General features: G+C 41.3%; 2 protein-coding genes across 4 annotated transcripts in view; one reads left to right on the top strand and one right to left on the bottom strand.

The window, feature by feature from the left end:
- The window catches only part of tti1 (TELO2 interacting protein 1), a 28,141-nt gene extending 20,804 nt beyond the window's left edge, over nucleotides 1-7,337 (bottom strand). Inside the window, exons 1-6 of one of the 2 annotated variants that reach the window (XM_037104659.1) lie at nucleotides 7,198-7,337; nucleotides 4,807-5,546; nucleotides 3,268-3,605; nucleotides 2,913-3,174; nucleotides 1,463-1,640; nucleotides 922-1,214 (exon numbers count right to left, since the gene is read on the bottom strand). In XM_037104659.1, the coding sequence (XP_036960554.1) occupies nucleotides 922-1,214; nucleotides 1,463-1,640; nucleotides 2,913-3,174; nucleotides 3,268-3,605; nucleotides 4,807-5,532 (1,797 nt within the window). In that variant the 5' untranslated portion in view covers nucleotides 5,533-5,546; nucleotides 7,198-7,337. Of the gene's footprint in view, nucleotides 1-921; nucleotides 1,215-1,462; nucleotides 1,641-2,912; nucleotides 3,175-3,267; nucleotides 3,606-4,806; nucleotides 5,547-6,252; nucleotides 6,392-7,197 lie in introns of those variants that run through there. The other variant, XM_037104658.1, reaches the window with a different exon arrangement.
- zgpat (zinc finger, CCCH-type with G patch domain) lies at nucleotides 6,788-12,211 on the top strand. Of its 2 annotated transcripts, none has more exons than XM_037104661.1 (7): nucleotides 6,788-6,857; nucleotides 7,357-8,008; nucleotides 9,114-9,247; nucleotides 9,448-9,612; nucleotides 9,839-9,952; nucleotides 10,861-11,272; nucleotides 11,694-11,832. In XM_037104661.1, the coding sequence occupies exons 2-7, from the start codon at nucleotides 7,413-7,415 to the stop codon at nucleotides 11,830-11,832; spliced, it is 1,560 nt and encodes a 519-aa protein (XP_036960556.1). In that variant the 5' UTR covers nucleotides 6,788-6,857; nucleotides 7,357-7,412. The 2 variants fall into 2 exon arrangements, with proteins under 2 accessions (XP_036960556.1, XP_036960555.1); XM_037104660.1 differs by having other exon boundaries at nucleotides 6,799-6,964; nucleotides 11,694-12,211.
- The last annotated feature ends 3,971 nt before the right edge of the window (nucleotides 12,212-16,182 follow it).

Genomic DNA, 16,182 nt, shown 5'->3' with positions numbered 1-16,182 from the left:
TTTCATTTCGTGTTGTGCCTCTGTGGGCACACATTTTAGCTGACAAAGAGAGAAACTGCAAGTATATACAAACTAACTCAGTGCTGCCAATGTTTTCGGGCCTCAGAAGCCCTGAAATATGTTCTCTGCCTGTCAGCTCAATAAACCAGCCTTGAAAGTTTAGAGCTGTGACTTGAAGCCCCGGAGCAGTTCCCCCCCCCCTCTCTCCCCCGTCTGCTCAGCCACAAGATGTGCACAGCCACCAATCCAAGGACACATTGTGAGCTAAGTATGGATGGTACAGCCTGCACTGCTTCGTTTGGAGTCAAGTGATCTGACCATGAACAAAATGAGATGCAGACAGCGTTGTGTATTATGTGCTCAGCATGGGATTCTAATATCACACTTGATTAGAAAATGTTCACAGCATACAAATGCAATATTTGGAACTCAAACCGCGAAGTCCATGAAGAGTGGGATCATCTGTTATAAATGATGGTCGTTTGCTGGTCAGCAATTTTAGCTGACAAATATGCAATATTAATTGACCATACAATAACTCTTTACAAATGACATTTTGGCATTTTTTGGAGACGCATGAATTTGCTGTCTTGAAGAATGATACCACTCTCATCTCTCCATGAACACTGGCTGTTTAAGCCCCCAACTCCTAAATATGAGTTCTGAATGTAGATATGTCATTAGAGCCAGCAGGTAGTTTACTTAGCTTAGCTCTGTCCAAAAGTAAAAACATCCACATGAACTGACTTCCTGGACTTTCTGAAGCCCTATCGTCATTATAACTAACTCTCTGCAGGAAAGTGATTGAACATATTTCCAAAAATGTCAAACTATTCATGAGCTGACTGCATAATTAACAACTTAAGTCAGATCCTGATTAAGGGCAAAATGTTGAAGCTGCATGGATGAAACTATCCTCACCTGCTGGTCCTGACGGTCTCTATCTGTCTCCTCACTGACAGTAATCAAGTGCCAGTTCTTCAGACTAATGTATTCCTCCATGACAGACACCACCGCCACTTTCAGGTCTTCTTGGGTGACAGAGTGTCCCAGAACTTTCCCCTCCAGATTCTGACCCTCTGTTGCCACCGCTATGCCTGCGGCACCCCTGACAATCTCATTCAGCACCATGGCAGCCTGCTTCCTGTAGACTGAAGACTGTTGGTACAGATCCAGGAAGTGATCTGACAGCAGGTAAATGTTGCCATAGTAACCTTAACATAGGAAGAGGAAAAGTTATTTGTACTTTTTGGGGAGACAAATACAATTTTTGCAAAAAATTCAGTTCAAATTAAATACGTGAAGTAATAAGTATAATATATCAGCGCTCCAAAAATAAACAACTAGTTGAACTTGATTAAAACTTCTATATGTTATTTTTAGACATACATTTTTGTGATGTATGCAGAGGAATAACAAATGTACTGTAGATCATTTGAAGTCCATCAAACAGCAATCATACCCAGCGTTCGGCAGATCTCCATGAGCACTGAGAAGATCTTCTCATCTGTGAAGTAGAGAAAATGCTTCCTCTGTGTATGAGCACTGTATGAATCAGTAGAGCTTGAGTTTGTCTCTATGCTAGCAGCGTAATTCCTTTCCTCCACGATGCGGACATCCATCACATCCAGCTCCAGCACCTGTGAAGGGAAACATAGGGGCTTGTTGTTTATGATTTAAGATGAACTACTTTAACTTTTAAAAGTATTGATAGATATTGTGTTAAAATTTAAGCTTGATAAAAGCAAAAGTAACCGATACAAATATCACATACATAAAAGTATCTAAATAAACTTAAGCATTAAATGTACAAGTATGAGTAAATTATACAGATATTTACACATACTGTACAAGAATACTATGGGTCAACTGATTATCAGCCAGGCACATTATCAGATCTAATACAAATGTGTATACAAATGTGTTTTTTAAATGTAACATTGTCTATAATGTGCTAATTTGGCTCTGATGCAGCATGCAATCTGCAAAGTAAATAGTAATCAAAGTGATCAAATAATTGCAGTGGAGGTAAAATTTCAATATCTGCCTCTGAATCAGAGTCAAGTAAGAGTAAAAAGTGGCAAAAAATACTCAGGTAAAGTACCTCAAAATTGTAAAAGTACAGTACTTAATAAAAATGTCATTAGCTACATTCAATTACTGCACTCAACTCATTAAAATCAAATCATGTATGTAAACCAGTGAAATGATTAAATGTTGTGTGTGTTGTAATAATTCTAGAATTAACTTATTAATATTAAATGTGAAATAGTATTTTATCTTCAATGGCCACCTATGTGTGCAAAGTATTTTTGGTGCAGGTTCAGCAAGAATTACTACATTTTGACTCACGCATCTGACTTTTTGCACTGTAAGTATATTTTGTTGTCACCAACAAATTAACTTACAAGAATGTATTAGAAGTTTGTGATAGTAAACTAACACAAACAACAAAGGTCTCTGGTTTCACAATAATAATTAGAAAGAATCTTGTAATGCTGTATGCTCAGCTCAATGTAAAGCACTTGACCCTGTCACTAGCAATTATAATTGTATGCACGCTACATGGGTATTAGCTCAATAAGCCACTTAATGAAATGTGACAGTAAAACATGCAGCGGACACACTGCTTCATTCTAAGATAATGGATAAAGCATTTTTTCTAAGGTCTCTATAAGATGCTTTAAGTAAATATTTGTTTTGTCTTGAAACAGATGGCTCTCAGTGGTTGACTGAACTTTTACAGCTCAGCTTAGGCTGTATTAAAACTGTGATGAAGTTCAAGCATCACATCAACCCCTAACCCCTAACCCTATATAAAATCATTGATTTCATTTTATGAACTACAGGCATGAAGCTATTTTTTCCCAGTAATAGGCAGGATAATCTGAAGCACTGGCAGCTAACATTACCTGCATCAAGGCTTTGGAAATCCTCTCGAGGTGCGCAGCAGAGTTCAGTATCACAGAGACCAGCGGTCCCAGCACCTTTAGATAACCGAGAAACACGTTGAGGACAAACAGCTTCTTCTGGTCATCAGAGGTCCTCATCAGTCTGGGCAGCGAGGTGGCCAATGAGTGCAGGTTCTCTGAAAGCACATCTGTGAAGGTCTGAGCGCCACTGCTGCTGCAGGCCTGATTCCTCTGTGATACCTCCCTGAGAGCAACCTCACACCTTCAGGACAGGAGAGAAGCCTCATTAAACTTCTTGTTCTCAGGTAGTCAGGCTTCAGTCTTTCTCTGCTCTAATATATAACTAAAATCATACCTCTGTCTGACTCTGGGCTCCTCATCACTGACTGCTCCCACCAGTGATTCCAGTAGCAGTCCCACACATTCTCCCAGTGACTGGCTACACCTGGCCAGCAGGTGGTCATCCAGCTCCACCATCTCTAGTCGGACCCTCCAGTGCTGGTGAGCCGAAGTGCAGGAGATGATCTTCTTCAGGAGCACAGACAGTTTCCCTACTGTGCTCTTCACCCAGTCTTGTGTCCGAGGTACCATCAGCTGTACGATCCTGCCCAGTTCTGGTGAGGGAACCTTACAGGAGTCGCTGGACTGAAGCTGGGCGTCCTCCAAGACAAGTCCCACAGTCCTGGACCAAACCTGTTGAAAACAAAAGTCAATGACGTGTTTTCTTTGTGCTCTTTGTGGTTAGTTTGCGAACCCCTTGAATTAACATCATCCTACTATGTTGACATGACACTTGATCTGTTCGAGCATCACTTGATCAAACAAATAAACCTTTGGTTCAACCACATATCAATTTTAAATAACGTGTCCTCAAATCAATTTGGGATTCGGGGCTTCCAGACACTTTGATTACATCGGACAAGCTGGACTGAGCCATTATAGTGTATAAGTATATTCATAATATAAAGTAGTATGGTCAACAGAACATTAACCTATGAAGCTTGAAACTATTAATTGTTAAATGAATTCAAGAAGTGAAAAACACAACATTCAAAAAGTTTTGGACAGTAAGTTTAAACAAAGGGAGCAATTTTTAGATTTGCTGGTTCCAGCTTCTAAGGTCTTGCATTTTTTGTCATTGATGGTAGTAAATAAAGAGTATTTGGGGTTTGGACTGTTGGTTGGTCCAAAGACGTCATATGAAGATGTCACTTTGGGAAATTGTAATGAGCTAAACTATATTACGAAAATATCCATATGATTCATAATTGAATCTCACTATCAAATAATGAAGAAAATACTAATAAGTTGCATATCGTCTTGGGTTCCAAGATGGCTTTTATACCTATACAGATAATCATCCAATTACTTTAAAAATCCACATATTTATTACAAAACAGGGCTGCTACTATCAATCATTTTCAATATACATTAATCTGCCTATTATCTTCAAGATTAATTGTTTGGTTTATAATGCATCAGAAAAATCGGAAAAATGGCCATAACATCACCAAAAACTAGAGGTAATGACATCAAAGGTACTGTGTTGTCTGACCAACCGAACAACGATTCCATTAACTAGAATGTAAGAGAAGGAAAAACAGTTGACATTCATAATTAAAAAGCTGAAACCCTCAATTGTCTGGCATCTTTGCTTGTAAATGCACTTAAATGAATAAACAATTATCTAAAAGAAGAAAAGTTGCAGATTAATTTGATCGCCTAATCAGTTAATCAACTAATTGTAGCTCTAAGATTAATCCTTAGTTGCAAATTGAATAATTCATAATACTTACAACATACTTGTTATGTAGTAAAATATCTATATATACTTAAAAATGCAAAGAGTAGTTTAGGACACCATGAATAGCATGTTATAACAGAGATATGGTACCTTGATGGCCCTGACTGTAACGGCATGGCCTTTTCTTAGATCTCCTGTGATGATCCTGGCTACCGCCGTAGTGATCCCAGGTAAGAATGAAGCCATGGTGTTGCCTAAAGTGCGTCTCTCCTCTGAGGATGGGACTATGTGCTCCTGAGTGCAGTCACACTGCAGAGTCAAAGCCCGAAGGCACTTCAGCGCTGCTGCCTGTATACCTCGAGATTTCTCCTTCTCTCCTAAAGCCAGCAGCAGAGATATGGCAGCTCCCATTCCAGGCAGCATGACTGGTTCAAAGAGTTTGAAGACTATATCACCATAAGCGGCATGAAGCAGTGCGTCCAGGCACCTCAGCACAGTCAACTTCAGCTCCTCTGATGAATCTGCGGGTTTCCCAGGATCCGTTGGAGAGCACAGGCAGAGGCAAAGCTCTGAGAGGAGGCCTTGGAGGGTCTCCCAGCTTTGGACACAAGTGTTCTCCAGGACGTGGCTCATGGCCTCGGCCACAGCCAGCACAAGTTTTTCCTTCTTGGGCCCGGGGATTTTAAGAACAAAGCGGAGGGGGAAGAGGACGTACTCCTGAAGCTGCTGCAAAGTGGCATCATTTACTTCTTTCAGCTGGGCGTTCAGCGTCTCCACATTAGTCACAGTGGGCTCTCGGGTGAGCAGCACACAGGCCGGGCGCAGGTAGGCAAAAGCGATCTTTGGATCACTGATCTGAGCCATGGCTGGGGGCATGACAGCAGGGGTCACTTTAATAGGGGAAGAGATGGGAGATGGAAGAATAAGACAAAGAGAACACAACCTTTCGAGTACTGGAGGACGTATCTGAAATTACTGTATTCTTTAGTTATTTACAGTTTGTCTTTGTTATTAAATCTGTAATGGTCACTGTTCATATTGATGGAAAACTCAAACTGAAATAATTCTTGACTCATATGCATGCATATGCCATACTGCATGTCAAATAGTACATTTTCAGACAAGGGTCAAGAAAATACTCCTATCATCTCTGATTGTTTCCCCTTCCTTTACTTCTGTGTACATGGAATTACACCATTATTTACTAATGGAATCAAAATGTACCCACAGCTGCTTTGTCCCTTTAGATCCTAAACGTTAGCATGGTTGGAAGAAGGAAGTTCATGGTAATGTACATGAACTTTAAGTGCATTTAAGTGCATGTCAGCATTATCGATGAGAGTGAAGGATGGTTGGTTATGGGCTAATAATACTGCGCATTGCTGAGACTCTGCCCTAACCAGCCCAGTGTTCAATGCTGTTTAAGGGGTAATTTTTATCAGTTAAAATGGCCATCAGAAACACACCCATGACAGCATTATGTCCATGCAGTAACAGAAGGACTTGTAAAGCATCGATGTAACAAGTCTATTAGTTAGCATGCTGCAGAAGCTGCGCTGCGGTTCTGGCGTCAACAAACAGGTCATGCTAGCCTACCTTCACATCAGTAGTATTAAGTGGATCCGCTGTACGCAGCATTAACCCGACACAATAGGTTTTATTGTACACAGAAAACTTGTAACATCACACATGCATGTTTACTGAACTGGCTACAGGTAACGTCATCATTCTGCGTCGACGGTGCACACTGCTGACGCAAGAGAGACAGACTTCCGGTTTTGGAGACTTCAAATTAAGAAACGAAAAGTTTTACCGTGAAAAAAAGGTATAAAATGTACAATAAAAATGCTCTTACCGTATATGTGAACTCGTGTCTTATCAATTCGTTGTCTACCGGATTCGTCCTATCAAATCTATATAGTATTGGCAAACTACATCACATACCTAGTGACATTATGTTATAAATGAAAACTATTTAGGTTTCTGTCTTCAAACAAAGTTATCGTATGGACGGTCTTCCGAATGCTGTGGCATAACTTGTGACACTATTTTAATGCTAGCGAGATGCATTACTGAGTTTGTACTGAAGATAGTTAGAGACAAATACCATTATTTTTAAAGGAATGACAATTCTCAACGGAAGTACACCTTCAGTCATTTAAGCTAACTTGGCAATGAACCGGTTCGTGTTGTGTGTCCCAGTATGTGAATTTAGTTATTATGTATTTTCCTAACATAGTACATTTTTCATGGGTGTCACTTTTTGCTTCGGTGCAGTGGATGTCAGACAGCTAACCTAATTACGAAGGTAACGCTAATGTTAATATAATTAGTTGTAAAAGATAGCTGGAAAACGGCTAACATTTAGCTAAAACTAGCTCTTCTATAGCTATAACGTTAGCTGCAATTCATATTTGACGTAAGACTTACGGTTTTGGCAACGTTCATTGTGCCTAATCACGGTACAAGGGTTTTATCTTTCGGAATATTTGATCTACTGTGTCCATGTTGAAAATAGATGGTTACAAAGATATGACTCACAAAATATACAGGAAAGGACAAATTATGTTCTCGTGTGCAGAAAAAGAAGAATGGCAGGAAGGCATTAGGAAGTCAGGTCAATCAATCCATCTCCTCACTGTCCTGAGATTTGCTAACTTGATTTGACTTTGAAGCAACCATTTTTCTATATCCTGTCAGGTGTTTTGGAGGCTTGATGTGGTCCATCCCTGCCCTGCCCTGCGCCAAGTGTCAGTATGGATGAAGAAACCCTTGAGGCAGCCATCTCCACCTATGGTGCCCAGTTGCAGCAGGTGGAGACCGCCCTGTCAGCTGGCCTGGACCCCTCCCAGCAGTCAGACCTGCTCAAATTGAAAGAAGACCTTTCTCAGCTGATTGAGCTCACGGAGGCCAGCCTTGTGTCGGTCAGAAAGAGTCTGCTTCTGGCCAGCCTCGAGGACAGTAATGGCTTGCAGTCAAACGCCTCAGACGCAAACAGCGCAGCATTGGACTGTGAGTTTGCTGCTTTCTACTCTGAACTCGGGGAGTCTTCGGGTAGCAGCTCTGACACTAGAGAGAGGGACAAGGAGGAGGAAGCAGGGGTAGAGGATGGTGAAGAAGAGGAGGAGGAGGAGGAAGAAGAGGAAGATGCACTCAGTGGTACCAAAGTAAGAGCTCCTTACCGGACAAAATGGGGGACACTGGAGTATCACAATGCCATGGTGGTGGGGGCAGAACCACCAGATGGAGAAGAGGCACAAGTAAGAGTGCTCTATGTGTACCCCACTCAGAAGTCGATGAAACCCTGTCCATTCTATCTAGAGGACAAATGTCGCTTCCCAGATAGTTGCAGGTAAAGTACCACCCTCTTCTTTGGGATTGTTGTATTAAATATTATGTATTGTGTTTTTCTCTTAGTTTTTTCCCCTTCCTTCAGTGTGTTATATAGGTTATTGTGCATGTAAAATGTCATGCAAGTTAAAAAGACTGCCCCAACAGAAGCTCCTCTCTCCCACAGAAAACACTGCTCCTGAAACGCCTCATGTAGCTTGCCTTTGGTTCCTTTGACTTTGTGACACTTGTTTCACCATGTCAAATGTTTGCATAATGTATGCACAGTGGCTAGTTTGGTATGTAAGAATCAATGTAGCACAGCTGCTGTGTTGTTGTTAGCCGTGCTGGCTCAGGCATATGTGAGCTAACCAATCAGAGGAAGTCAAGCCTTAAGGCCCCCACTCACTGCCCAGATTCAAACCAACAGCCAACTGCCTTTATCCGACCACTCTGTTGCCTCTTATCTGACCTGTTCAGCAGAAAAGTTGCACTGAACACAGCGCTTCAGCGTGCTGCCAGCTCCACAGAAGTGTGTATGTTCTGTGCTTGCACGAGATGCAATAAGATGCAAAAACGAGAGGTTTATGCACGGAACTGTCCTTACTTTCGATCAAAACAAAACTTAACTATTTCAGATAAAAACAGCTGCATGCTAAACATGCAGCGAGGCATTACCAAACGAACACAGATTAATTCGTCCTGTTAGGACATATGTCTGATGTGTTTTGAGCACTAAAGCATGTAAACATATTCTAGTAGCACCCCAAAATAAAAGTATGAACCTGAAAATGAGTATAATGTCTCCTTTAACTTTTCCATGTCAACCTTCTTTGTAATACCAGATATTATCCAGCAAGTGTCACCCATTTCCCACGTGATGCAGGTTTTATCCTGACCAGAGAATCAAAAAATCACTGAAACGTTGTTGTCTTTGCACCTTTTATCGAATAATTAAATTGTAATTGATGTGTTGGTCCTGAAAGAATTTTAAATCAGCCAGATTCTGAATGCTATTTCTGAGAATTTTTAAAATCACAAGATGTCTTGACCTATATATGAGCTTCAATTAGACATGTAGTTGAATCCCTTGATTTTCTGACTGTGTATATTCCCTTTTATTGAAGGTTCTCCCATGGCGAAGTGGTGTATGTGTCAGAGCTCAGAGAGTTCCTTGAGTGTGACCTCAGTAAACTTGAAGAAGGTTCAACCTGCTTGGCCCGACATGAGGACGGGATCTGGTACCCGGCCAGAATCAAAGGTATACCATTGGCGTGGCCAGTTTTTGATCATATGTTTTACAATAAATGCTGATTTGTTGGTTTGGCAACAAATCCACACTCGTATTGACTGAATTTAAGTTATATCTCCTTGTCATAAAGTAGTAAATATATTCCCAGAAACATCCAAAACTGTAGATGAAATACTTCCAGTTACTTTGAATGTTTTTTGTCATTGTAGAAATCGACAGCGGTTTCTACACTGTGAAGTTTGACTCAGTACTGCTGAAAGATGTTGTGGTCGAGGCTGATGGCATACTCCCGCCTTTGAGAGAAGACGACCCGATTTCCTCAGACTCCGACCAGGACGACACTGGAAATGGAGATGATGTGGCTTATGCAAAAGGTGTGTTTGGATATAAGTGTAGCCATTCCACTGTCAATGAAAATTTGAGATAGTATTTAAAAATCTTGCCATCAAAATATATATGGTGATTTAGGTGTATTTTAATAGAAATTTTGAGGCAAAGTTCCCTCCTGTAGCTCATTCTGTGTGCCAGTTAAAAAAATGTAACATTCTCCCACATAAAGTGACTGATGTTGCTATTTTGATTTTCCTTGTTACCCGACAGTTATGGACTCTGTAGAATCCACAGTAAACAGTGAACATTTCGGTGGCTGGGAGGCACACACCAGAGGAATCGGATCCAAGCTTATGCTCAAAATGGGCTATGAATATGGGAAAGGTAAGTGAAAGTATGATTGCATTACATTATTACATTACAAGTATTAATTACACTTTAGGTTATGAGGTCTTCTTGTTATTTGTGGTTTGCATAAGGCTTTTTCATGTTAAGTCCTCTTTGTCATAAGCTTTTGCCAAAGCTTTACAGCTAATGTAGTACCAGTGTTGGGTTTCCGTCTCTTCTTGGTGTTATGACCAGGAGAAATCAAGTAAAAAAAATGTATTTGCATAAATGCACATGAATAAACATCCAAGTATGATTTGAATAAGTCTTGAACAAACTTTAAATCAACTTATAGCAAAATGTACAGTTAAGATATAATTTTATTTGAGTAGTAAGGTTGGTGCCATAGGTTAACAAGTCACTAGAGGGCAATAAGAGTCATTTAAAAGCATGTCTCACATGTACAATGTATATATAATAAACTGTACAAACTCCAAGTTTAATATATGTTTAAATCTAGTTAGTATTGTGTTTGTGTTGTGAAATGAATTTTTCTCCCCTGTTTTGGGATTGTAGCCACATTGGCTATGAGACACAGTTTTGTCCACATTTAAACCAGACATGTAGTAGTTATGCGCATTGTTTCATTAGGTGGCAGAATGAAGTCACGAACATGCTATTTGAATAAAAACAGAAATAATGAATTACAGCAAAACATGCAGACATGTACCATAATGTTAATGTGATGTCACAGAGGCTGGGGCAGATTTTTTGGGGGGGGTTCAAATCACAGGGCCCGCTGCATAGCTTCAGTACATGATGCTATAGAATGAACTTTGTAGAAAATATAGAATACGTAGGCACTCTAATTGTTCCTGCTAAGTCATTCTGATTCAGTGAGAAATCAAGTATGTGTCGGAAAGATAAACAAAACTTCCTCACTGGGTCCCTGTTGTTTTTCTCAGGTTTAGGAAAGATGCAGGAAGGTCGAGTAGAGCCCGTCATGGCAGTGGTTTTATCCAAGGGGAAGTCTCTGGATCACTGTGCAGAGCTCACCCAGAGACGCACCCAGAGCAAGGTCGCTCAAGATGGCACGGAAACAGGCCGCCCAAAGAAACGCAGAAAGCGGCGTGTGGACACCGGAGGGCGCCAAAACGTCTTTGACTTTCTCAACCACAAGCTGGGAGGCAAGAACAGTAATCCTGCTGAGGGGGGTGCTGCTTCGCTGTCAGCAGCGACCGGCGTGGAGGCTTACAGGGGAGGAAAAGGCACCAAGAGGAATCTCAATGTGAAGCTGTTCCAGGCTGCTGAGAGGGTTTCCCAGACTGAGAGGGAGATCAAGAAACTGAGTGAGTCACTTGGAAGACAAACAGGAAGGTCAGTACTGCGTATTTTGTTTATTTTTTGTACTTTTCTAGCTGTCTGATCTGACTTGTGTGAAGACTGCCATCTGACCTCAAATTAACCAGTATGTCATCAATGATCAGTTCATTCCTCAGCGTCCTGTTATCTCCTCCACACATAAACATACATACATAATGGCACTGCTTGCACAATTATGATTATTTTAAAATGTCAGCACACTCATTGCTATGAATCTCCTGTCAAGTAAAGTGGTAATTACACTGAATACACACATTTGAAGAGTCGTGGGAGTTGTGTAAATAATGTAAACAAGGTGGGAAGATTCGAGATAAGACACTTGTTTCCATTGCCAACTTACTCTGGAAAAGTACAGCTAAAACCAACTTGTCTCCCCAGCTCTCCCCTAATCTATTTGTTGTTTGTGTGTGCAAAGGGACGCCTCCAGAGTGAAGCAGCTGGAAGAGAAGCTGTCAGCGGCCCGCCGGCTGCTGGCCCAGCAGAAAGCCCAGGAGCTGTCCATCCAGAGAGAGAACAGGAAGGCTGACACACACAAGAAGATGACTGAGTTCTAAGCTCAGTTCACTCAAAGACTTGGAGGATAAAGGGAAGCAATGCTTGCCTGAAATGAACTTTTGTCCTCTGCCCGTTGTCAGTTTTTTGTTTTGTTTTTTTTTACACTGTATTTACAGACCTTTTTTCAGCATCATTTCTCTCCAGCGTCATGGATTTGTGCCAGTGGTGGTGCCCACTGAATGCAGAATGAAGGCTGATGATTATTTCCGCTTCTCATTTTATTTTCATGGACTGATCAGTTTATTTAGTGTGAACAGTTGTTTGACTTCAAATGGTACTGTTCACATCAATGTAACAAACAACATTTGATTTGTAATGAAGATTTTGTCTCATTATATTTATCTTGTTCACCACTAAACACCCTGTTTTGAGAACCTACTTCGTACTCTCTTGCCTTTTCACCACAACTTTACACACCCACATTACCGCTCAAACGTTCCAGGCCAACCAGAAAGTTTTTATGTTCTCCATGAAAACTCACCTTTCAATTCATTAATTAAATGAGTTTCCAAATGAATAGAAAATATATTCATAACATTGACATGGTAAGACATAATTATCTTACTTGAAGAAAAAAACTTAAGCAGTCCTTCAAACTTTGTTTTTGTTGAAGTAAAATAATTGCAGCACTGCAGACCTTTGACATCCTAGCTGTCAGTTTGTTGAGGTACTCCTTCCTGAAGCACCTCCCATAGGTTGAATTGGCTTGATGGGCACTTCCTGAGATATTCTTTGAAGGCAGTAGTGCACACTGTTCTATGAGATCTGTAGTTTCTTTGCAGTTTCTCACATTGAGTAGACTTCAGTTCTCAGAACAACAATAGATAGAAAGTGTTACTTTTTAACTGGCAATTTTGAGACAATAATTATGTGGTACTTAGTCCAAGTAGCCTCATTCTCTATCAGCTTCTTACTGAATGTTCTGTGTATGGTGTTGAACATGATACAGTGCTACTAAAAGTGTTGTCCTTAATCTGTAGAACCAGAAGGAACCCAGCGTCCAACATTTCCTGGCTTCAAATTGTCTGATAATTATCTTTAGGTCGCTTATATCTAAATGGAAGATGATGACATTTATAGGCAATGCTGCGAGATGTATGCACAAGCAAACATACTTCTGCACAAGTTTAGTAAGTGAAAAGATGGGAGTGATGTCATACAATTTATTCTATGGGATGTCTTGTCTCTTTCCTGGACCGTGAGTCTGTAATAAAGTTAAAAATACATTTGAACTGAATGTAATCAAACAGACAAATGCTGATGATCCAGATACTCAACTAGCCAAAGGGAGGCCGATGTTATTGCTTCTTTAATAGTTCTCAGCTGTGCTAACATCACTGCACAAGGGTTTTCTAATGAGTTCACATGATGAACTTGGAAGAGTTTACACAGCGTGCCACTGGAGCACATGCTGAAAATTGTCCTCTGAACAGTTATGTTGATAACCCACAACAAATTTGCATTTCCTATCAAGTAAATGTTACTCTAAATGAAAAAAAGTTCTGACTTTCTTTTAAAAAGAAATGCGTTTCTAAATGGCCCCAAGTTTCTGAGCCGTAGTGTAAAGACGTGTTTCTCTACCCCAGAATGTTTAACGTGCTCTGTGGTTTTACTTTTCTGGGAGAGCCGCTCCAGTATATCCTCACTCGGATTTCTGACTGGTTTTAAAATTACATCCTTGGGACTTGGGAGACCTTTACAGAGTTTCGAAAGTGAAGCCCCTCCATTTGCCCACGCCTCATCCTGGCTCATACGCGGCGTCTTTGAAGCTACGACCGTAACCTCTCTATTAAATAATGAAGTTTGGAGAGCTGCTCGTCTGCTTGATCGAACACACAGTGCCTGTGGGCGGTGGGTGGGTTTCAGTCTCAAGTAAAGGTTGAAGTCGTGATGTTAGGTAGCTGCGGATGAGGTCTTCATCCTTTTGTGCTCTCCAGAATAACAGAATTAGGGCAACATTACAAAAAAAAATAGAAAAACCCACACAAAAGTATTATATTTGCTGCCTTTGTTTAACTTTTTGAATGAACGCTTTAAAAAAAGCTTCAGACCAGCTGAAATATGCTGGAGTCTTGTGAGACCCTGAGTCCATGTGAATATATTACAATAGAAAACCAGTGACAGTCAGCAAGTCCCAGCCATAGTGTTTGTCCCTGAGGGGAAAGCACAGTAAATACCTTACGATAAAGAATAGTAGCAGCAGGGAGATAGTGTACTCCACAGGCCATCCAAGAGGTTCTCTGGATGGAGAAAAAAGGGCAGAGGGCAGCCACACATGCAAAACTCATGAACCCTTGAGTATCCACCCTGAGGGAAGCCCCGCTTGTGCACTGATCTGTCGACTGGCAGCACTTTTAGATTGCTGGTGACTGGAGGGATCACACTGAATTTGCTGATCGCCGAGGAAAACTGGCCAAATGCGGCGTGTGTGTTGATTTAATGGGATCCCTCGGGGGGTCTGGGCCTCACGCTTCACCCCATTTATGAGCCTCAGGTCTCCGAGGGTATTGCTGTCCAGCCAGCAGCGGATTTAATGTGTGAGCCAATGTGTGTGTGTGTGTGTGTGTGTGTGTGTGTGTTCCGGCCGAGGTGTGTTGTCTAAACTCTTGACTGTATGCGCGGCACACTCCTGCAGACGCCTGTCACATGTATGGATTCAGACTTGGCTATTAGGGGAGTTTTCACTGCTAATCGGCCTTTATCAGAGCCCGGATTAAGTGATTAAGGAGGTGTGATGGGAAAATTGATTGGACGGCCAGCTTGACAGATGTTTTACTTAGGAATTCACGCTAAGCTATCCAGCTGATGGCTGCCAGGCTGCAGGGGTTGACCTATGAATGTGTAGAATAGGCTGAGCTTTCTAGTGATATACTACCTGGCCCGCTGAGGTTCAAATGTACAAATTTTCCATTCTACCTGATTAGAAAATTCCATGTTTTTGTACTTCTTAGCAGTACTTCTTAGACACCGGGAAGACGGCAAAAGTCCCAACAAAAACCTAGATAACACATGAAGCACATATAAAATGAAACTTAGAAGGCAGGACCGTGACAGCAAGATTTTGAACAGATATGCCTCTCAGAAAATGTATCCCCATGACCTTGATAACCCAATGACTTTCTCTCTAGTGTCACCAATAAGATTTTCTGTTGAGTGATTGTTAAATGTCTAAACTATTGGATGGATGGTTGTTACACACGTTTTTCCCCGTCTGTAAAAGCTCTGGTGATGAAAAACCTCTACAGTTTGTCCAATAATGATCAAATACCAGCAAGATTTGTTCCCATTCATCCCCATCAGCTGAAGCTACTTTGTGCTTATTGCTGATTAGCATCTATATAAAGAAGGGAGGGTCACAATTCGGAAGATGTCTTTTGATCACTGAACTTAATCATCATTCTGGCAGTGCACAAAACGTTTTTCGGGCACCCGGCCTTCATCAGTTCATCATTTGATTTTCAAAGACTGACCAGTTTATTTATTCATTTCCGCACACTGGAAAGAAAACACGCCGATTATCTGTTGTACACCATATAATTGATCTTGTTCTTAGAAATGATGAAACATGCATCCATCGCCTGTCAGCCTTTTTGATTTCCCGCATGGTGGAAAGTGCTTTGACTCACATACTGTACTCAAAGCTTCTACGGGGAACTTTCACTTCTTGTTGATTCTGGCGGTCCCTGTGGACAAAAGTGGTATGAGCCCCACTGCGTGGTGTCTTAAGATCTTGATCTGGCTAGCGTTTGCCCTTGTTTTATAAGCGAGTGAAAGAAAGCGGCGTTATATGTTATGCTCAACCTCTGATGTCTTGGGTTTGGTATGTTTCTGTGTGGTATTGATCTTTGTGTTTCCGGTTGTTTTTGCCCTTTTCACAGAGACAAGATCTGTCCCCCGTGTGGGAGTATCAGACAGTGCTGTCCAGATCTGCTCTGCTATAGAAGGACGTGCACAAGGCGGCACTAAAGTTGCCCCAGCAACAGCCAATTTTCCTTTTTTAGCTGCCCATCTGGATAAGAAATTCCTAATAATAACTGTGCACACATTATGTGGAAATAAATAAGAACAGAGTCTGTTTTATACTATAACTTATCTAAACACATAGATCAGAAAGGTCAGGTCATCATCATCTGAATGTTCCTCTTTTGCCCCCAGTGGTGTTCGCCAACTAACAGAGATTGTAAAAGTGCTTGTGGAGCCGCTGGCAAGCATCACAGGCCCCTGCACCTGCCCTGCTTGATCTTAAAGCCCCAGAGCTGGGCTTCAAACCTCCAGCCTTAACCCCAGCAGACCCTCCGGCTTGAATTTCCATTTCCGACCTCTGTCTGTTGCTCTACTTTTTGCGGGGG

This window comes from Acanthopagrus latus, chromosome 7, assembly GCF_904848185.1.
Source record: "Acanthopagrus latus isolate v.2019 chromosome 7, fAcaLat1.1, whole genome shotgun sequence".
NCBI classification, from domain to species: domain Eukaryota; kingdom Metazoa; phylum Chordata; class Actinopteri; order Spariformes; family Sparidae; genus Acanthopagrus; species Acanthopagrus latus.
This window is presented reverse-complemented; position numbering and strand designations above follow the sequence as displayed.

What these genes read in the sequence shown, in the direction of transcription:
- zgpat (XM_037104660.1), top strand. Translation starts at nt 7,413, where the DNA reads ATGGATGAAGAAACCCTTGAGGCAGCCATCTCCACCTATGGTGCCCAG. An exon ending in GTACCCGGCCAGAATCAAAG is followed by an intron (nt 9,248 to 9,447) that starts GTATACCATTGG and finishes TTGTCATTGTAG; the next exon opens with AAATCGACAGCGGTTTCTAC. An exon ending in GGGCTATGAATATGGGAAAG is followed by an intron (nt 9,953 to 10,860) that starts GTAAGTGAAAGT and finishes TGTTTTTCTCAG; the next exon opens with GTTTAGGAAAGATGCAGGAA.